Below are 19,475 nucleotides of genomic sequence, written 5' to 3'. Positions count from 1 at the left end.
CCCACCAATCCCTCTTCCCCCGCTACCAATCCCTCTTTCCCCCACTACCAATCCCTCTTCCTCCTCTACCAATCCCTCTTCCTCCCCCTTCAGGTCACTTGTCTCTCATCCGGTTGCCAGCCGGGCTACCTGGCCACAGCACTCAGTGTGCATCCTGGGAGGGTTCTGCATCAGCCCCTTCCTCTAGGGTTGGGCGCCTCTGTCTGTCCCCTGAAGCTACGACTCCTTTTGCCCCTGGAGCCCGGGCCTCAGGTTGCTGCGGATACTCAGTGTCCCCAAACAAGATCCTTCGCCTGCTCTCGGGAATGCGCTGAGCTGAGAGTGCCAAACGTCCGCACTCGCCGGCGTAAAGAGGGCCTGCTGGGCCCTGAGGGGCGCGGAGCAGGGGATCCACTGCAGACAAGACCGCGTGCTACCACAGGTGGAAATAGAGAGGCATCAGCAAGCCTGTGCGGGGAGTATGAGGCAACTGAGGGAGTTGGGGGCGAACGAGAGGGAGGTGCGTGTTAGGTCCTCCTGGCCAGAGCTCCAAACAATATGAGTCTCTGGATCACTCCAGGCTGGTGCTGGTGCTAAAGCCCTCACAGAGCACATAGAAACACATCACGGCACTGGGTCTTGCCCGTCAGAAGGCGAAGAGCCTTTTATCAACTTCGCAGCCCTGCAGACTCCGAGAAGCGATCACTGGGCACCCAACAGCTGGGCACAGAGTCCGCGCAGGGGTCGCTACTCAGTGTGTGTCGGCGAGGGGGGAGAGGGGTCAGGGGGACTCTTGATCAAGATGCCCAGCACGTTCATTCCTTCGCACAAGCCTCAGGCAAAATCGTATACTCCCCTCGGATACCGCAGACTCAACTAAATTGCCCCAAGAAGGAGCTGTTGCTTTTAAAATCTGGGACCCACAAAGGACCTCCGAGTTCTAGAGCAGCAGGGGGTGCCACACAACAGGTACTGCGGGTCAGACCGGGGTGAAATCGCTGTCAAGTCAAACTTCGAGATTTTAAACAACTGAAACAGCAACAACAACCAAAAAGGCAGATAAGTTCAAGTATTTCTAGTTGTGGCACTTTCCACAAGAACCTGATTGTAAAGCATTAAGGATGTTTGACATCATAGTTCCTTTATCTTTCAAATCTTTCCTACCTGTAAATTTCAACTTAGAGGGCACCCCCGCCATAGAAACCTGAGGATCTGGAGATTACTGTTCGTTTCAAAAAGCGCAGCTGATCATGAGTTTTTCCTGGGCTCTTGTCACTTACTGGCCCGGATGGGGGCCCAGTCAGCTTCCCTATGTGTAAACCAGAGCCCATCCCTCGGGATTGTGGGACAATCAGCCCCGAAACCTGTGTGCACAAGAAAGAGCTAACGTATGACTGTCAAGTAGCAGTATCGGTATCCTCGACCAGAAGCAGTACAAACTCCCAAGTTCATTAAAAATGTTCCCCATCTTGCTTTTGATTTTGATTAGCATTCTCCATAACCGGTACTCAAACTGTGAATAACTTTGACTGCCAAAAAGAATACTGTACACTTTGGATTAGCCTTAGCGTGAATGAAAGTGAAAATTCAGAAGGCAGGCTGAACTGCAGGGCCTCTGGCAGCTAGTCAGAAGACGTGAGAGTCACATACATGTGCAGGCTCAGTGTTACCTTCTTGGAACCAAGTCTTTCTCATATTTAAACAAAAGCCCTTTGCAGTGGTTCACTGGTGGGGGAAAACCGGAGAACCTCGGCCGGCACCAAGGGCCAGTGGACCAGCAACACGGTTGAGCCCTGCGGCGCGCTGGCTTCCGCAGAGAGTGCCCCATGCGCTGGCAATTGGTCGACGTTGTGCGCTTGCTTTAGCCGCGTGTGGCTACTTTCCTGCTTGGAGTCTAGGCTAGGGTTTTACCCCGTGCTCCTGGATGAACTCCCTAGAGACTGTTGCGGGGCGTTAGTCATGAGGCCGGGGGAGAGGTCTCCACCTGGTGGAAACAAAGGCCTCCATTTCTGGCTTGGTCTCGCCTAATTCTCCTCGTCTCTCCGACGGGCCTACCTTCTCACACCTGGGCTCTGGCCACCTGGCGTAGGCTGGAGCGCGGTAGGACCCGCCGGTAACAGCCATCCTCTCCTGATATCCCCTCGAGGCTTACAGGACAGGCTATTCTAAGAACGCTCACCATCACCACCATCAAAGACGGTGGCGCTCACCTCCCACCTAGAGTTTGAAGTTAAATTCTGAGATGTCCGTCTTTCCCCCAAAGAAGTATTCTCAGCCCCTTCTCCCTTCGAGTCTTTCATATTCAGACCAAACGCTTTCATTTGCTTATTCAGCATTTTTAACAGCCTGACTTTGCTGTCTGTTTGCGCTGCCCCTGGGAAGGTGTCAAACACCTCTTTTCATTGTATTTAGTCACCCAGGTGCTGAGCAAGATTGAAAGAGACAGCGGAAGGACTTTCCCGGACTGTGCTGTCGCTCAACGGACCAAACCAATCAGCATGCAGCTTGCCTTCGGGCCCTCCTCTTTGGGGGCGTGTCCCTAGTGAGTGATAGACGGAGCCGCCCGGCCCCGCTCAGCCCAGCCCACGTTGCTGCTTAGATTGAAATGCAGAACTCAAGCCTCTTTCATCGGGGCACAGACTTCCTTTTACTCCTTCCTTTTGCACTCTCGCCGCCTCCTCCCGGGGAGAAGCGGAGGCACCAGCGGCCCGGGGGAGCGACACACCGGGCCACTGAGGCCACGCGAAAAGCTTCTTTCTGGGAGTGCGGAGCTGGGGCCCGGTTGGTGTACTGCTCGGAGCAATGGGTGAGTGGCGGCGGGGGACGCTGTCAGAACCGGGAAGGGAGGGAGGGAGCGAGCGGGCGAGGGAGGGAGGGAGGGCGCGCGAGGGCGCGCACCACTGAGCGCTTACACTCTCCTTATTGACTTTGCTCGTGTTCCTACAACTTGTAGGAACACGCTAAGGGTCAGCGACGCACAGCAGCTCAGTCTGAACGCGGGCTACTGGGTTGCTGCTGTTGATGCCATTTTCTGATTTCAAGAGTAGGGAGAGGTTGCATCAGCAAGCCCCGCGGTCCCAGTTGCGGACCAAATTTTGTTTCACATACACGCAGACACGGGGCGGGGGGTAAAAAACGCCAACCAGAAAAAAAGACTAGACTTTGTCTAATTGCGCAGGTCCCAAGGCGGGGCGCTGGGGATCAAGGGGGAGCGGCACAAGGACTTTAGCGCCGAGTAGGCGAGAAGGAGCCGCTTGCAGGCGTCGAGACCGATTTCCCCGCCTGCTTCGGAGACTTCTGAGCACTCGGAGAGGCCCTGCGTCTCACCACTACATTTGTCTGTAGCGGCCTCAGGCACTGCCAGAATGAGGGAGGAGGGTCTGACTCGACCGCGGTGATTTGCAGCCGTTCCTCAAGGCTCGGGGACCTTACGGTTTGGTGAAAGCCCGGGTCCTTCCTTAGTCCGAGGCGGGTGTATCCGCCTTGTCCCATGACACGCGCGGAGGCCGAGTGGCAAGCGCTTGTCCCAAACTGCGGATGCGCGTCCCCGCGCGCCATGTGTTCGTTTTGCAGAGCCAGCCTTCGGGGAGGTGAACCAGCTGGGAGGAGTATTCGTGAACGGGAGGCCGCTGCCCAACGCCATTCGGCTTCGCATAGTGGAGCTGGCCCAACTGGGCATCCGACCGTGTGACATCAGCCGCCAGCTACGGGTCTCGCACGGCTGCGTCAGCAAGATCCTGGCGCGCTACAATGAGACAGGCTCGATCTTGCCAGGGGCCATTGGGGGCAGCAAGCCTCGGGTCACCACCCCCACTGTGGTTAAGCACATCCGGACCTACAAGCAGAGGGACCCCGGCATCTTCGCCTGGGAGATACGGGACCGCCTACTGGCGGACGGCGTGTGTGACAAGTACAACGTGCCCTCGGTGAGCTCTATCAGCCGCATCCTGCGCAACAAGATCGGCAACTTGGCCCAACAGGGCCATTACGACTCATACAAGCAGCACCAACCGGCGCCGCAGCCGGCGCTGCCCTATAACCACATCTACTCGTACCCCAGCCCCATCACGGCGGCCGCGGCTAAGGTGCCCACGCCGCCCGGCGTGCCCGCCATCCCCGGCTCAGTGGCCATGCCGCGCACCTGGCCCTCTTCCCACTCCGTCACCGACATCCTGGGCATTCGCTCCATCACCGACCAAGGTAAGGGCTCGGGGACCGGATGTGTGTATGTGCAGAGCTTCCCGCCGCAGCCTCTCTGGGGTCTCTGTATCTGCGGCCTCCGGGGGGGCCCGCGTCTATCCCACCGCCTGAGGCTTCTTCCTTTGGGAACGTAAGGGGCCCTCCCATGGGGTGTCCTGATCTCATTAACGTGAAATTCATGCCCTTCGTTTCCTTGCCACACGCAGTCTACTGCCTCATCTCAAACGACCAGACCCACAGCATCCCCCCATCCCCGACACATGGTTCGCATTTTCCACCCTCCCCCGCCTCGCGCGCCGCCGCAGCCTCAGACCAGCTCGCTCACTTGGAGAGCGCCGCCGGGGCCGGACTTGGGGCGCAGCCGGAGAGGCCCGAGCAGGCGTGGGGCTGCCGGCTGCAGACACTGCTGCGGGCAGCTTGTTTGGGGATCAGATGCGGCCGCGAGGAGTGGGGCACGCTGTGGAAACTGCAGTGTTCTTCTTGCATTCTGGCAATCAGACCAAATTTGCTCAGGCAGGAAGTTCAAATGTCACCTAATTGGTTTCATTCTTATGCTTCACTTCATTTTCCTCGGAAACGGAGGTCCTGAAGTTACTACTAGTAACTTGCGTGTTACAGCATTGCTCATTCTGGGACTAATTTTCTGCTTTATTTCTCTCTTTGTCCTCCCCCTCCTCCCCCCTCCTCCTCCCCCGCCCCCGACACTTTTTACCTTAACAGATTTCACTACATATATGTCTTAGGAAGTGGCACCAACTACTGCTGTGATGGAGAGAAAATTCACGCGATTTCATGCTGTCCTCTTTTCTGTTCTTTCCCGTTTTTCCCGCGCCTGCCGCTTCCCTTTAGGGTCCCCCAGTCCCCGGGAATGTGAGTGGACATCTAGTCCCTGAACGTTTTCAGTGGTGCCTTTCCTTTCTCACCCTTGACCTTGCGTGTGGTGTGTCTTTTCTGCTCGCTAAGAACGATTCCTCGAGCCCCTGTGCTTAGTCGGGCTTCCGCAGGAGACCCGAGGTTGTTTTCTTTTACTGCGTTGTTAAAACGGGACAAAACAAAACAAAAACAGCGTTAACTTCTTCCTCGGTAGGGAGAAAAGAAAGTAAAAAATGCCCTAGACGCAGAATTTAAATAATGCAGAGATAAAGAGCCTACCTTCTTAATTTCTCAGCCAGAAGTTTAAAAAGAGCAGAGGAAAAATTAAATAGGAAAAGGGGAAATAGTTCCTTTAATTGTTTCCTGCCTTTCTCGGTTGCCACCACATTGGCACAATTATCTTTTTAAATAATTAAAGCATAGCCCTGATTTCTCATCTTCTTGCTTTCTGACTGTGACTTTACAAGATCCTTCTAAGAGCCTGGTTTTGTCTTGTTCGGAGCTGGTTGGAGCTTTATTTGAAGAGAGTTTGCCCTTGATTTATAGGATAAACTGACCTCACTGACACTTAAAGGAAGCCCCGGTTCATGGGAAAGTGTGAGATCAGCAGAAATGGGGGCGCGCAGGGGGATCTCAATTTCTTAAGATAACTTCAGGCTTGTGCCCACCGATTGCCTTTTGTCTGGGAAGGCAAGAAGAGACTGGCAGTTCTGGGCCAAAATACAGTTTCCTGGTGCAAATTGGAACACAATCTAATTCTTTGGAGAGGGGGAGGCATAGTGAAAAAAGACTGACAGAGTTGAAAAGAAAACTTTTCTTCCCTAGGGAGCCTACAATCAGACCAAATGTCAGTTGAAAAAGTATTAGATTATGGAGAGGAGCAACTCTTCATTCTACATGTTGTTGATTCTGGATACCAGCTTTAAACAACCTGTTTTCTGACAAGTCTGTGAATATAAAATGATTAGTTCTACCAATGATCGTTTCTACAAAATGATTGCCCCTTTGAAGCACTGTATCAGATGGAAGTATTTAAAATCAAGTTGTAGTAGTTTTGTCAAACTTCATTCAGTCCTCTACCCATGGGTCCCAAAGACCAACTGCTCATAGTTTTCAAATATCTTCTCTTTAAAATTCTACTTGCTCACTTAAAGATGCCAGTGATTCAATATGTACACCTCTAGGTATCGTGGTAATCAGTTTACGCCCGTATAATTTTCTTTGCATCTCTATTAAAAACATAAAGGATAGCTGACGGCTTTACTTCTTTTCCAAAATACTTATACTTTAATTATCCTAACCTTTTGTTTCATTGAAAAAGAAAACCTATAACCTTACCTCTGACACTGGTGGCATTTACAGTGATAACTGTAGTATTTATTTTTTAAGTCATATGCACATAACCTCATGTATTTAACGTGTAGAGATAGAGCATCAAGGGTAGTCTCACACAAGGTAGGCACATACGGAAGGCAGAAACCTGTGCACCTATGTTTTGCATGTATATTGTGGGCATCCTTTAGTTATTTGTTTGCAAAGGACTTTGCAGGTTTTTTGTTCCATCTGTTGACAGAAGTACTAGATCTCCACAGCACAGTGAGCACTTTTCTGGATGTCTCTGAGAGCCAGCATAGGCGCGGTTAGGCCTGGGAGACCCTCTCTCCCTTTTCAGTTAGCACCAGTCTCAGATTTTTGTCGAACCCCAGTCGACCCCGGGTCAGGACTGGGACCGTGGCTTAGGAATGGGGAGAACGGCGCATCCAGTTTCACGGGTTCTTTCCCCGATTTGGGAAAACTGGGGGAAAATTCTCAGATTCCTTCCACTCGTTTCCCCGGGGGAGCGAGGACAGGAGGAGGTAATCAAAGGCCGGATGAAAAAGAAAAACGTATCTTCCCGCGGGCGTGGGGGAGAGGGCGGGGAGAGGCCTACTTCGAGGCAAGTCACCTTGGCCGAGCCCTGGGCTCCCGGCCGGAGGGGCCATTCCCGCACCCCTGGGAGGCGGAGGGCAGGGGGACGGCAGAGGTCGCAGCCCTCGCGCTCGCGGGTCGCGGGTTCGCAGCCGGTCTCAGGAGGGGGCGCGCAGTTAGCCCTCCAGCCTGACGCCCTCTCCTCCTCCCCAGGAGTGAGCGACAGCTCCCCCTACCACAGCCCCAAGGTGGAGGAGTGGAGCAGCCTGGGCCGCAGCAACTTCCCCGCCGCCGCCCCGCACGCGGTGAACGGGCTGGAGAAGGGGGCCTTGGAGCAGGAAGCCAAGTACGCTCAGGTGAGGACGCGAGGGCCCCGCCGGGTGGGCCGCGGGGGTTCGGGCGACGGAGGCCCCGGGCCCCTCTCGGAACCTCGACCGAGGAGAGGCCCAGGTCCACTCCCCGTGGCGGCCACGAGCCCCAAGCCGGGGCAATGGGGGCGGGACAGAGGCCCGGACCCGCGAGGGCGTAGTGAGGCCTCGACCCCCGCGGCCCTGGAAGCGCCTCCGGGCCTGCTCGGCCGCTGGAGGCGCGGGGAGGTCGCGCCTGAAGCCTTTAACGCGGCTCGCGTCGGGGTACACTTACCCGGGAAGGCGCCTCCGAGGGGCCGGGAGAGCGGCCGTGGGTTCCCAGCTGCGCGCGGGACGAGCGGTCTGCACGCCCCAGGGCGCGCCGCTGCGGCTCCTCCCGCGCGGGCGGTCCGCGGCTCCCAGAGAACGGGCGCGCGTGGCTGGTCCTGCGACGGCGAGGAGAGGGCAAGCAGATAAACTGCGTAGTTACCATTTCCCGATTAAAGGTCACGTCGTAATCTCCCCAGGGAGGTTAGTGAGAAAACCTCAAATTATACGGACCGGCTGTGGACCGTTTAATTTTTCTTTCCCTCTCGCCCTCCCCCGACTCTCCATAAGAAAAATTAAAACACCCGTGTTTTTTTTTTTCTTCCTTTGAGAAAAACTAAGCAACCACAACAACAGAAGCCCAGGAGTTTTGAGTTTATATTCATCACCACGGTGGAGTCAGGAGTTCAAAGCTCTCAAAAAAGCAAACAACAACAAAAACAAACCTGGACCTTAAAGCAGCGTAAGGTTTATTTGAGCAGACCTGTGTAGGTTTGCAAATTTATTCATACCAAACTCCAATTCCAAAGCCTCAAAATACCCAGTTTTCATTTTATTATTTTGAAATCTTAAAACTTTTAATGTTTTCTTATCTGTTAAAATAAACTTTTTAAGCACAATAGAACTTGCAACGTTTATTCAATTGGGAAAAAAAATCCTAGTCTTTATTTTCCCTAACAAACCCCATTTTCAGTTCCTCTTCCCTCCCTTATTTTGTTAAAACAGAATCCCATATATATTAGTAGCTCTCCCATGACAAATATCACAGAAAATAGCAGCAAGGAAGGAGGGTCCCTTTCCTGAATCTCCTTCTACCGTAAAGAATGCCAAAGAGAAATTGTAAGAAAGTTTGTCACTACCTTCCACAGAAGAGCAGGTAATTCATAAAGAAGAGGCATTATGTACAATGGCACCATTGCCACTTACTCAAGTTATTAACCTTTTAGAGACTCCATTTTTTCATCTATAAAACGGAAATAATAGGGTCAACCTCAAGAGATGTGAAATTTCAATGAGATAATGCAACCATAGGGCACATAGTAGGCATTCATTAAATATTACCCTGATAGAAATGGCGTTAGAGATTGACTCAAAAAACAAGAAATTTTTTCTTTTGTCAGAATATACTTTGGTCAGCCAGCTCATAGTCAAAAAGTGTCAAGGTATTTTGTTACAAACAAAAGAGCATCTATAAAGCACCTAGTATACAGAGTAGTAAGCATTTAATTGGTGCTCAGTAATGTTTATTAGGTCTTCATTTCCTGGAATAACATTGTGAAGTACAGAGTTGAAAATAAAGGTCTCTAATTCCCACATGTAGTTGATGAACCCAGTTTATATATAAAGCAGCATCATAATCCAAAAATCTTTATGATTACTTTTATTTTTACTCCTTTGAATTATAGACCTAGTGTATTGTTTAGAAATGGTTAGTTAATACATACACTTCAAAATGAAACTAATCAATTTAAAATAAAAATAGAACACTGTGTCAAGTAATCTATCCTGCATATTCTGAACATTAAAAATCCATTACATTTTATACAGTGAATATCAAGTCACTTAATTATCAGATTTATAAGAGTAAGTAACTTAAATAAGTGGCCAAATAAGTATTGCTCTAAATGCTTGAGGACAAGTCAAAATTTTTTTGCAGAAGAAAAAGACATTTGTATCAAACTTTCGTTTGGAAAGTTCTTAATGGCAATATGCTAATCTTCTGCATTGCCATGTAGCAAGATAATACAAATGATGTAAAATATCAAAACTTGAAAAATTTCTGTGCATAATTAAATCAGTAGCTACTCTATTATGATTATCAAAATAGTGCTTAATGCTGAAGGTGTGCTAAGTAGACACATACACTTAGACTGTGTCATTTTGTGAGCAGTTTTGGAATTTAGATGTTGATTAAATATACATTAAAACTTGCTCATAAACAAACATGCAAATGTGTGTTGTGTGTGTGTATTCCATACATATATGCATTTCTCCTACAAATATTCAAAGGGTAGTTTTATTTTTTTTAAGTTATATTTCAAAATGTTATCAGCATATGTCCATTTCCACAACCCTAGTGTAAACTTAGGTAAAACTTTTCTCTATTTGTATTATAAACAAAAATTGAAAGTCTTTGGCAAAAAAAAAAATTCTCAAAATTTTTGCACATAATACTTTTAGTTCATTTATGGTTGTTATTAAATAGTGTAGTATTATATAATCTCAGTTTCATTTTAGTATATAAAGGAGGAAATCAAGGGTTCAGGATTATAGGGTTTAGAGCATAATCCTTTGTCAGAATATACCTGTAAAATTACCAGAGGGGCTGACTTGACAACTGATCATAGGTTCTATTGATTACTGTAATCTAGAGTTTCTATTTTCAGCTTAAACTGCAAAGAAAGATGCCCAATTGCTAGTAATTAGAACCTTATGCACACATCTATCTTGTTTTTAAAACATTAGTTTAGAATATTCAAACTGTACACTTTAATATTACACTGCAATTGATATTTTATATTGCCATTCTGAAGTCCTATTGTCTATCTTTAAGGATAGGAGAAAAAGGATATTTAGTTTGGCTTTTTTCACCCACATTTAATATTGGGCTAGAACTCTTTAATCTCATCTAACTCTGAATGACAATAATGTTCTCTGGTTCCTAAACGCTGGTCCTTTTCTGTGGAAACTGTAAAACCTCTCTTGAATGCAACTGCATGGCAAAACAAAACAAAAACAAAAACATACAGAGAAACATGAGGTTGGAATAGATCTACCCTTATACGTGGTACTTAGTGAATTAATGCCTCATTCTAACAGTTTATAAACAGTTGTATAGTTCTTGAAATTTTCTTTGTATAATTGGGCATGCTTTCTCAGAAAAAAATGAATATCTGGTACTCTAATTAAAGTCATCTGAATGGTAGATTTATAATCTTTGAGTATCTTCATTTTGGGGTAGTATACGTCAACTCAGACAGCAAGTTTAATATAAAATTAGCTACAAATTGAGATCTCAGGAATGGAGAATAGTCTATAAACACTTGAATTTATGAAAAAGTTCAGAGTTAAATGAGATGTGAAAAGAGTTTAATTTGGAGACAAATTAATCTGAAATTCTTATGAAACATTCATTTGTACATTGTATTTGAAATAAAGATAGTATTTCAGCATACTGAATATAATTTTCTAGTGCATTATTTAACAGACTGGCTGTCCTTGCAGACACACTGTTCTTGTGAAAATATAAGTGAAGTTGCCGTGGATTTTTCTTCATATCAAACAAAGTTAACTTTGTGTTAAATAATTTATAATTTTGTAGAGAATGCAATTTTAGGCAAATGCCAATAGTCTTTGAAATTCATGTTATTTATTATGAAAAATATTCTTTGACCTGATTAACTTTTAACTATGTTTTAAAACAAAATTAATGATTATGTATCGCTAAAATGTGTCATATAAAATACAAAAAAAAGCGATTTAAATTTTTTTCAAGGCTACATCAATTTTAATAACATTTGGAAAAATAAAGTTTAGAGAAACATTTTAAATAGCAGCTTTCCATTACCTAGAGACATTTAGATCTGCAATTACCCATAATTAAGATCCTTTTGGATGAATGTTGAAACCATATTTACAACCATCATTTCGTCAGATTTATTCTACTAGGTTATTGCATAATGAATTAAGAAGGGTAGAACAGCAGTCAGAAAAATGATTTTCACCAAAAAAGAGAGAAAATCTTGTTTATTTTCAGATCTGAAGCTTTTTCTTGCTTATGATATCGAGGTTGAAATTCTAGGTGAAGCACATCTCTATTTGTGGCTGAACCTACTTTATTATAAGGCCAAGGTAAACTGATTTTGTCATAAGGGTAGAACCAGGTAGAACTGATGAGTGGATGAAAGACTGTAGATAGAAGACTTGGCACTGCTATTTGCATTTTCTTCAGGAGAAAAATTGTTGAGTAGACAACTACCAGCATCTGAAGAATAGTCTATAATATCTAATTGCCAGACAGTTGTCATACCAGTTTTTCACGGTCACAAGTGTTTGGATACTAATGCATTTCTATTTTCTCTGGGGGTGGGGGTGGGGAATAAATGGAATGACCATAAATCAAATAATGAAATAGCTAGGTTACAACTTTTATTGACCTTTTCAACAGCTTTACTCATTTTGCTTTACTTAAAGTGTAATGCTTGTTCGGTGATAAAGGGTGCCCAGTTTTTTTTTTTTTCTGTTGTTTTTTAAAAGCAAGAGCAACACATCTTTTGCTTTCAAAAGGCTGCACTAACTTAAGTATACAAATGATTATGAAATGCCTATAATGTGTCCCATTTTGTGGGGATGTGAGATGATTAAAGACAAGTCCCTGTCCTCAAATTGTTTACAGTCTAGCTCTCTGCCACTATAGCTTCTCGACATATTCACTTAGGAATATTTTTGAAAACTGGCAAATCTGTATTTCTAACATTTTAGAACAAATGCAATGAAAACTCATACTTTCATTCTCTCTTGTGATGGCCTTAACTAGACTGCATTGCATCTTATGTATTTTTTCTGGACTCTTTCGTTTAATGTCAGTGGGATAAAAATCCATCTTTTTCTAGAAACATTCAACAGAGCAAGGAACTTACTTTTTCCAGGGTATACAAGTTGGTCTATTTTGTATTAGTAAATCTCGTTCTCAACATTAGGTAGAAGATAGTTTGCCTTAGGGAGGACCCTTGTACAGTTCTTTAGAGGAAAGGATTCTCAGGGCTTTCATGGAAGATCCACATGAAAAAGGGGTTGATGGATTGAGGTTTTATTTATGGAATCTTTAGGTAAAGTCATTTTCAAAAATGAGATTTCCATTACATGCCCATTGCTGGGGTTTTATTTGGAAAATTTGTTTACTCTTCCCTGGGGATTCCATATGTTGGTCAATTTATAAATCATATTTACAATCCAATTAAATAGAGTAATTTAGCATGTTTGCTCCCACTATATTTATGGTGTACATTTGGTAGTCTCTACTCAGCCTAACTAGCTTTTCAGATTAATTACATGCCCTTCACTGAAAACATTAAACAGATTTGGGAACTTTAAGTCATGTACTCTTTTATTGGAAAGAATAAACAAACATCAATGCTACCTGTAGTTGTTTTCCTTTGTGGTGGAAAATTTTACTCTTTCAGTGATTGCATCATAAATAACAATTACTTTACCTGGTAGAGATTTATACCTTTTACTAATGTCATGTTTCAAAATTAATAGTGAGAAAATTGATGTGTTTATTGAGTTACTAGAATGAATGAATAGTGAAGGTGGCAGGTACGTTTCAGTTAAAGCATGCTTGTTCTCTTATCTTGCTCAAGCCATTTTTTAAAAATTTCTAAATCTGAACTTTAAAAGTAAAAAGGGAAATTAAGACAAAACTTTTCCACCCCAAATCTAGGTCATAATTAAACCTGAGGGAAAGCTAAGAGCTATTTTTAAACTGTTTAAAGATTTCTTTTTTTTTCTTTTAAGCAAACACTTTATTAGCCTCCCCTTGCCTTTTTCTACAAGACGAGGATGTCAAACCTCTCTGAGCTTCCCTTCCCAACTTTCCTTTCTGCAGTACAGAGGGGCCCACATCACTAAAATGACTCTAAATATATTGCAGATTTTAGAGAACTTTGAAATATTTCATACTAATAGGACTAATAGCATGAAAAACAAGTTTGCCTTAATAGAAAATGGACAAATCTGGAAAGAACTCTTAGTGTTTTTTACACCTGACAAACAAATGTAGTTATGGAGTAAGTAAAGCATCTGAAGGTAACAGGGGCCTAAATCCAACATTTTCCCTCCCCCCAAATCCTAGGAGCATTACCTAAAATGAGAGTCTAGTCCAGCCTGGCTTCTCAGGGAGAACATCTCTGGGCAAAAAGAAGTGGACCCATGTAAGAGATTGTGGACATTACATCAGAATGGCTGAAGAGCCCCAAATAAAGGGGTCACATCAGAGAGCAGTGGTTTCAAGGGCAAGGGTGTAAGGAAGGGAAAGGGACAATAACAAAGCAAGTATTTCAGAGAGAAATGTAATGTTGAATGACAGAAAAAATATAAAGAAAACAGAATGAGTAGGAAAAACTTAGAACTCACCAATACATGTTTTTCTGCTAATGTATTACTAAACAATATGCTGTTTCTGTATTATAGTAAATAATCTAACCTATGTACTTGGAAAGTGTTGAGCAAAGGTTTTCATTATTTTAAAAGTAATTTCAACCTTAACATTCTTATTTTATGATTCTTGGTGCACATTGGCACAAATAGTATAAAATATTAATTAATGCTAGAATGGAAGAGGCCAAATATAGATGCAAACACCTTTCCATAACTGAAGTGGAACAATCCCTTTCCAAACTAATTTCTCTTAGGTTATTGGGAAAATTCTAGATAATAATGATCAGAAATAAAATCTCTATGCAATGATAAATTTCTTCTGCAATTTGACAGTTGTCTATCTTCATACTCATCTGTTGAGAGCCTCAAAGTGTATCTTTTTTGAGCCATTTTCTAATGAGCCATTTTCAGAAAGAAGGAAAAAGAGTTTCTTGTAGAAGTTAAGAAACAGAATTAGGATCTAAGAATGAGAATCAGGTTCTAGAAGAGGAAAGAATCTTTTACCAGGAAAGATGCTCTAGTTTGAAATTAAATTGTATCTATCTTTTAATTGTCTGGAAGAGCAGCATGATTTGCTACAGAGGGTCCTGCAGCAGACAGGGATGATAATTTCTTTTAACACATGGCCATGGACTTGCTGATTGGCCTATAGGGTAAATGGCTAAACTCCTTAATCTATATTCTTTTGTATAAAAAGAGGATAATATTTCATTTGTATTCAACATTGATGTGCAATGGCTTCTTTGTTAAAAAACAAAGCATCATCCTTTGTAACACATTTTAATTTCAATTGAACATCGCATTGTACTCATTATAAATTATCTTGTAATTATTATAAACTCAATAGGTTAAAATGAGATACAATTTGTCAGTTCCAATTATTCGATAAAATATGTTGGATATTTCTTAGTGCTTGGGACATAGGACAGATTCAGGAAACCTCAGTTTCCTTTCCTCTTCCCCATTTTTCAAAGAACAAGCACTCTGACAAAAAGAACATGAGGTGTGTCTTCTTATAGAACTACGCAAAGCTAACTCCTCTACTTTTATTCTTATTTTGTCAGAAATCCACAAGTAGTGTTAAATCACATTCATGTATATATTCTACTCCATGCATTACTCTAAATTGAGAAAATCATTTTTGAGACCTCACTGTTGCATTCTCATAGATGTGGAAGTGCAAATAATAACCAAATGAATTAAATTAGAAAATTTCTGTGTTGCAATTGAATTGGAAAAAGTATCCAACATATGTCCGCTTTTCTTACCTCTAAGGCTTAAATTGGTTTTATGAATAATATTTCTATTATTTACATATAGTTTCATTAGGAAATATGGTGATATGTTTATTTATTCACATCACTACCAGGAAACAGGATTTTCTTTATTTCTAAACAATGTAGAAATGTTTTTAAAAATTTAATTAATTAATTTTTGGCTGCATTGGGCCTTCGCTGCTGTGCGGGCTTTCTCTACTTGCGGCGAGCGGGGGGCTACTCTTCCTTTTGGTGCGTGGGCTTCTCCTTGCGGTGGCTTCTCTTGTTGCGGAGCATGGACTCTAGGCACGTGGGCTTCAGTAGTTGTGGCACGCGGGCTCAGTAGTTGTGGCCCATGGGCTCTATAGCGCAGGCTCAGTAGTTGTGGCGCATGGGCTTAGTTGCTTTGCCGGGTGTGGGATCTTCCCGGACCAGGGCTCAAACCTGTGTCCCCTGCATTGGCAGGCAGATTCTTAACCACTGCGTCACCAGGGAAGCCCCAACAATGTAGAAATTCAGGGGGAAAAATGAAGTTAGTTGAAGAAGGATGCCAAGTATTCATGCCAGAATGAGGATTAGAAATCAGGGTGTTTTTGGTGTTGTTAATAGTAACGATACCAACAATAATTTATTGGTTGCCAAGAGAACACTGGCTTCTAGGCAGACTTGCCTGCCAGTGTTGCTGCATTTTGTTTGCAAACTAACATTTTACATTTAAATTCATTTCAAGAGATTTATCCATGTGGCTTCTAAAAATTCAGATCACAGGGCCCTAAAACTTAGCAAGCAAATTTTCCAATTTCAAAACCATGCATATGCGATTCTTTTATATTCTGACAGTTTCCTTTTTGATAAAATAGCTCTGGAAAATATACTCCCAATTGTCATTAAAGAACCCTTCTAGACAAACTGCCTGATTTTGCGTGCCCTTCGTCCAACAAGCATTTTCAACATGGTTTTAAAATATGGCCCACGTTTTATTTAACAAAGGTCATGCTCATTTTGAGTTTCTAAAGTGACAGCCCATACTCTGCCCTTCTTTAATGGAAATGAAAGCTATACCAACCAGGCCCTTCACAAATGCCTCAACAAAAGAGTCAAACAAAACTGAAGTATGAGGAGGGTTGACAAAGGCAGATAGAGAGCTGAATGGATTCTGAGAGTACTTAATCACAATTAATTCTTTTCTCACCCTGCATTTCCTTCCTGTAATTCCAAGTAGCAAGAGCAAATACTGTGAATTTTCTGGTTGTAGCCTCCTCAAAATCTTTGTGGAAAGAATATGTTTAAGTAGCAAGACTGTGAATGCATTTAGAATATAAAAAGAGTCAAGTCTAAACAACAACAACAAAAAATCAGAAAGTAGGGTCAGAATATTGTTACTACTCAGAACTGACATTCTGCTTCTTTCTAAGAACTCGTGAAATGTCAACCGCTCTAATGTGATTATTTTCACCTCTTCTCTTTTCCTACTCCTCTTAGGCACCAAATGGTCTCCCAGCTGTAAGCAGTTTTGTGTCAGCATCCAGCATGGCTCCTTATCCTACCCCAGCCCAAGTGTCGCCTTACATGACCTACAGCGCTGCTCCTTCTGGTTATGTTGCTGGACACGGGTGGCAACATGCCAGTGGCACCCCACTTTCCCCCCACAACTGTGACATTCCCGCGTCGCTGGCGTTCAAGGGAATGCAGGCAGCCCGAGAAGGTAGCCACTCTGTCACGGCTTCCGCACTCTGATGGGAGATTCCGTCTGCCGCAGCTTCACCCGAGTCCCGCCCCCCCCCCCCCACTCAGCACACCCTCCCCTTCTTCCCTGGTCTCGGATCCCACCCCTCTGCCCTCCGACCCTCCTGCCTCGAAAGCTGGCTTTACGGACTCACATCCTCTGTGCTGATGACACTTAAATATCTCTTACCATAACTTCTCTCTCACAGAACACCTGACATGACTGTAGGAGTTAAAAACAAAAGCAATGTTAAGGACTGAACGAGACGTTTGTGTTGGCCACACACTGTTTTAACATAGTGAAGAAACCTGCACCCCTCAAAGGGCTTAAGGAACTTTTAAAACTAGTCTTTGGTAAAACCACATGTGTATATTTATTCTAAATCAACCTGAACTTCTGAAACGTGCAATTGTTGAGATTTTGCAAAATCAATAAAATAGGTATAGAAAAAGTTATGCTACACCCTCTAATCAAATAAGGTAACAAAATAATCCTTAATTCATCATTAGGAAACCAATCAATAATTGACTTGAGTGATCCGTTGTTTATTTTTAACAGATGGCATATTTTGTTGGAAAATATATGTATAACTTAAGCAATATCTGAATTTAGCTCCTCCTGGTGTTTTGACTTGGTTCCAAATACAATAATGTTTATACTTTCTATTAGTTTGTAAATATGGACTCTGGTGCATTTGTGTTTTCATTGCATGGGATAGGCCCCTCCCCTGCCCCCACCCCTCTCTATTTTTTTCCTTTCTTTTTGCAAAGGTGACTTTCCGGCAATGTCTTTGTCTCTGTTTGGTGGTGGGCTGCTCAGGCTCCTGGACCTGGACTTGCCCCAGATTTTGTGTGTGCAGTGAAGGCTTCGACATCTCATGAAGGACATTTTCTTTCTACAACAGAGGACTCAAAACACAGATAAAACAAGCCAGTCTCCCATTTTGTATCCCAATCAAACAACACACATGCCAAGCATATAAAGACAAGAGGGTGGAAAATATCTGAACAAGGCTCTACAGGAAGTCACTTAGAAACTTAAGTTTAATGTGAAATGCTTTGCAAAGACACTTAAAATGAACTTTATGTTAAGAAAACCACTGTGAAACTAAATTGTACTGTTATTGTTGGCTTACCTGTGTGTTCAGCAGTCTCAGCCCAAAATTACGTTGTAATTTAAAGACAATGGAAAATTCTGCTCTAATGAATGTAAAAATGGCTTGCTGTGAAGTTTACATTGTTGTACAGAAGCATGTTTCACGTGTAGGTAAACTGGTGGTGGTATTAGAAATACAAATGCTATTTAATTTTTAAAAATTCCCTTTATTCATTTCTGGAGTTACAGGACACAGTTTAACTGATGGATCTTTCTAAACCAATTTGTTTTTCACTTTAGTGTTAATCATAGAGCTGAGGGTGTGTGTGTGTGTGTGTGTGTGTGTGTGTGCATGTGATTATGTGTTGTATTTTAAAACAGTTGATTTTCTTGGGCAACATTCTACAGTTTTAATTGCTTCTGTTTAGAAAGTTCTTCCTGCTTGGCAATATAGGCTTGAAAATACGTTTTTAAAACATTGGTACAATTCATCTATTGGAAAATTAATATATTGCGTGTTTTTTGGTATTAATTCTGTGCAATAACTAACAGGGCACATCACTAGATATGGATGTTAAAGATGCATTCGTTAGGTGATTTTGATTTCTTCTGGTCTGTGCTGTGCACAGCCCACATGGCAATCCAGTTCTGTCACATCAGTTTCATGGCCTCATCTAAAACTCAGATGGCTAGATTAGCTAGGTTTTCAAATCACCAGGATATAAACAGTAAGCAGATTTCTGACACACAAGCTATGTTCGAGGAACTGCTTTTTTCAAGCAGGAGATATCTCATAGAGAGCTTTGAACTGCATTTATTTCTAAAGCAACCGAAATTCAGTGCTGCAAACAGGATTATAACTTCAGGAGAAGAATAAGCAGAAGAAGCAGATGAACTCTCAGGGCCGTAGTCTTCCTTTGATCTTGTAAAGCTCCTATTGACATCTGGAGTTCCCAGTCTGGTGAGAAAATAGACTATAAACCGAATGGAACAAAATACCAGTCCAATATTTTGGTGGAGACTTTAAAACCACACTGTACAGGGACTCTCCTGCCATGCAGAAAAACTGACATAAGGTACAGAATTATTCCTTATCAGATGTTTTTAGGCGGCTATTAGGAGTCTTTAAAAAATATCAATTGTTTGTATGGAAACATAACTAAATGTTATTTTCTTTATCTAAATTAAGAAATCTCTTGTTATTATGCTATTTATATATTTTTTCCAGTTCTTGTATCGTTAAAAATCTAATATTAATAGTATGAAAGTTTTCCTTTTCTTTTTTTCCCTAGGTTTTTTCTTAGCAACAGTGAATTCACATGGAGTAAATTGAAAAAGAGAAAGCCCAAATACAATTGGCTATTTAAAGCACATTATGATTGAAAGCTACTTTTAAAAACGAGAGAAGGAAAGTGGGATGGGATATGGGGTGGTTTGATTTTTAAAACATTATTATTATTGGTTACTGTTGACATACTTCCTCTGATTCTTAGGGGGTAAAAGTGTTGTTTTTAACCTGGCAAATGCACTCTTCAGAGATCCTTTTCCATCCCATCCACATGGAGAGGTTAAAGGTTCAATTTCATGGCCTCTATGCAGGCAGTG

At 43.2% G+C, this 19,475-nt stretch overlaps 1 protein-coding gene across 2 annotated transcripts; it reads left to right on the top strand.

Annotated features, from left to right (window-relative positions):
* The first annotated feature begins 2,572 nt into the window (after positions 1-2,572).
* Positions 2,573-18,091, top strand: PAX9 (paired box 9). Of its 2 annotated transcripts, none has more exons than XM_019924008.3 (4): positions 2,573-2,785; positions 3,553-4,179; positions 7,174-7,316; positions 16,532-18,091. In XM_019924008.3, exons 1-4 carry the CDS (start codon positions 2,782-2,784, stop codon positions 16,784-16,786), a joined length of 1,029 nt encoding a protein of 342 aa, XP_019779567.1. In that variant the 5' UTR covers positions 2,573-2,781; the 3' UTR covers positions 16,787-18,091. The 2 variants fall into 2 exon arrangements, with proteins under 2 accessions (XP_019779567.1, XP_033707077.1); XM_033851186.2 differs by lacking the exon at positions 16,532-18,091 and adding an exon at positions 7,967-11,714.
* The last annotated feature ends 1,384 nt before the right edge of the window (positions 18,092-19,475 follow it).

Source organism: Tursiops truncatus, chromosome 2 (assembly GCF_011762595.2).
Source record: "Tursiops truncatus isolate mTurTru1 chromosome 2, mTurTru1.mat.Y, whole genome shotgun sequence".
Lineage (NCBI taxonomy): Eukaryota > Metazoa > Chordata > Mammalia > Artiodactyla > Delphinidae > Tursiops > Tursiops truncatus.
This window is presented reverse-complemented; position numbering and strand designations above follow the sequence as displayed.

Coding starts and splice junctions, on each gene's coding strand:
- PAX9 (XM_019924008.3), top strand. Junction 4,180..7,173: donor TCGCTCCATCACCGACCAAG/GTAAGGGCTCGG, acceptor CCTCCTCCCCAG/GAGTGAGCGACAGCTCCCCC. Junction 7,317..16,531: donor AGGAAGCCAAGTACGCTCAG/GTGAGGACGCGA, acceptor TACTCCTCTTAG/GCACCAAATGGTCTCCCAGC.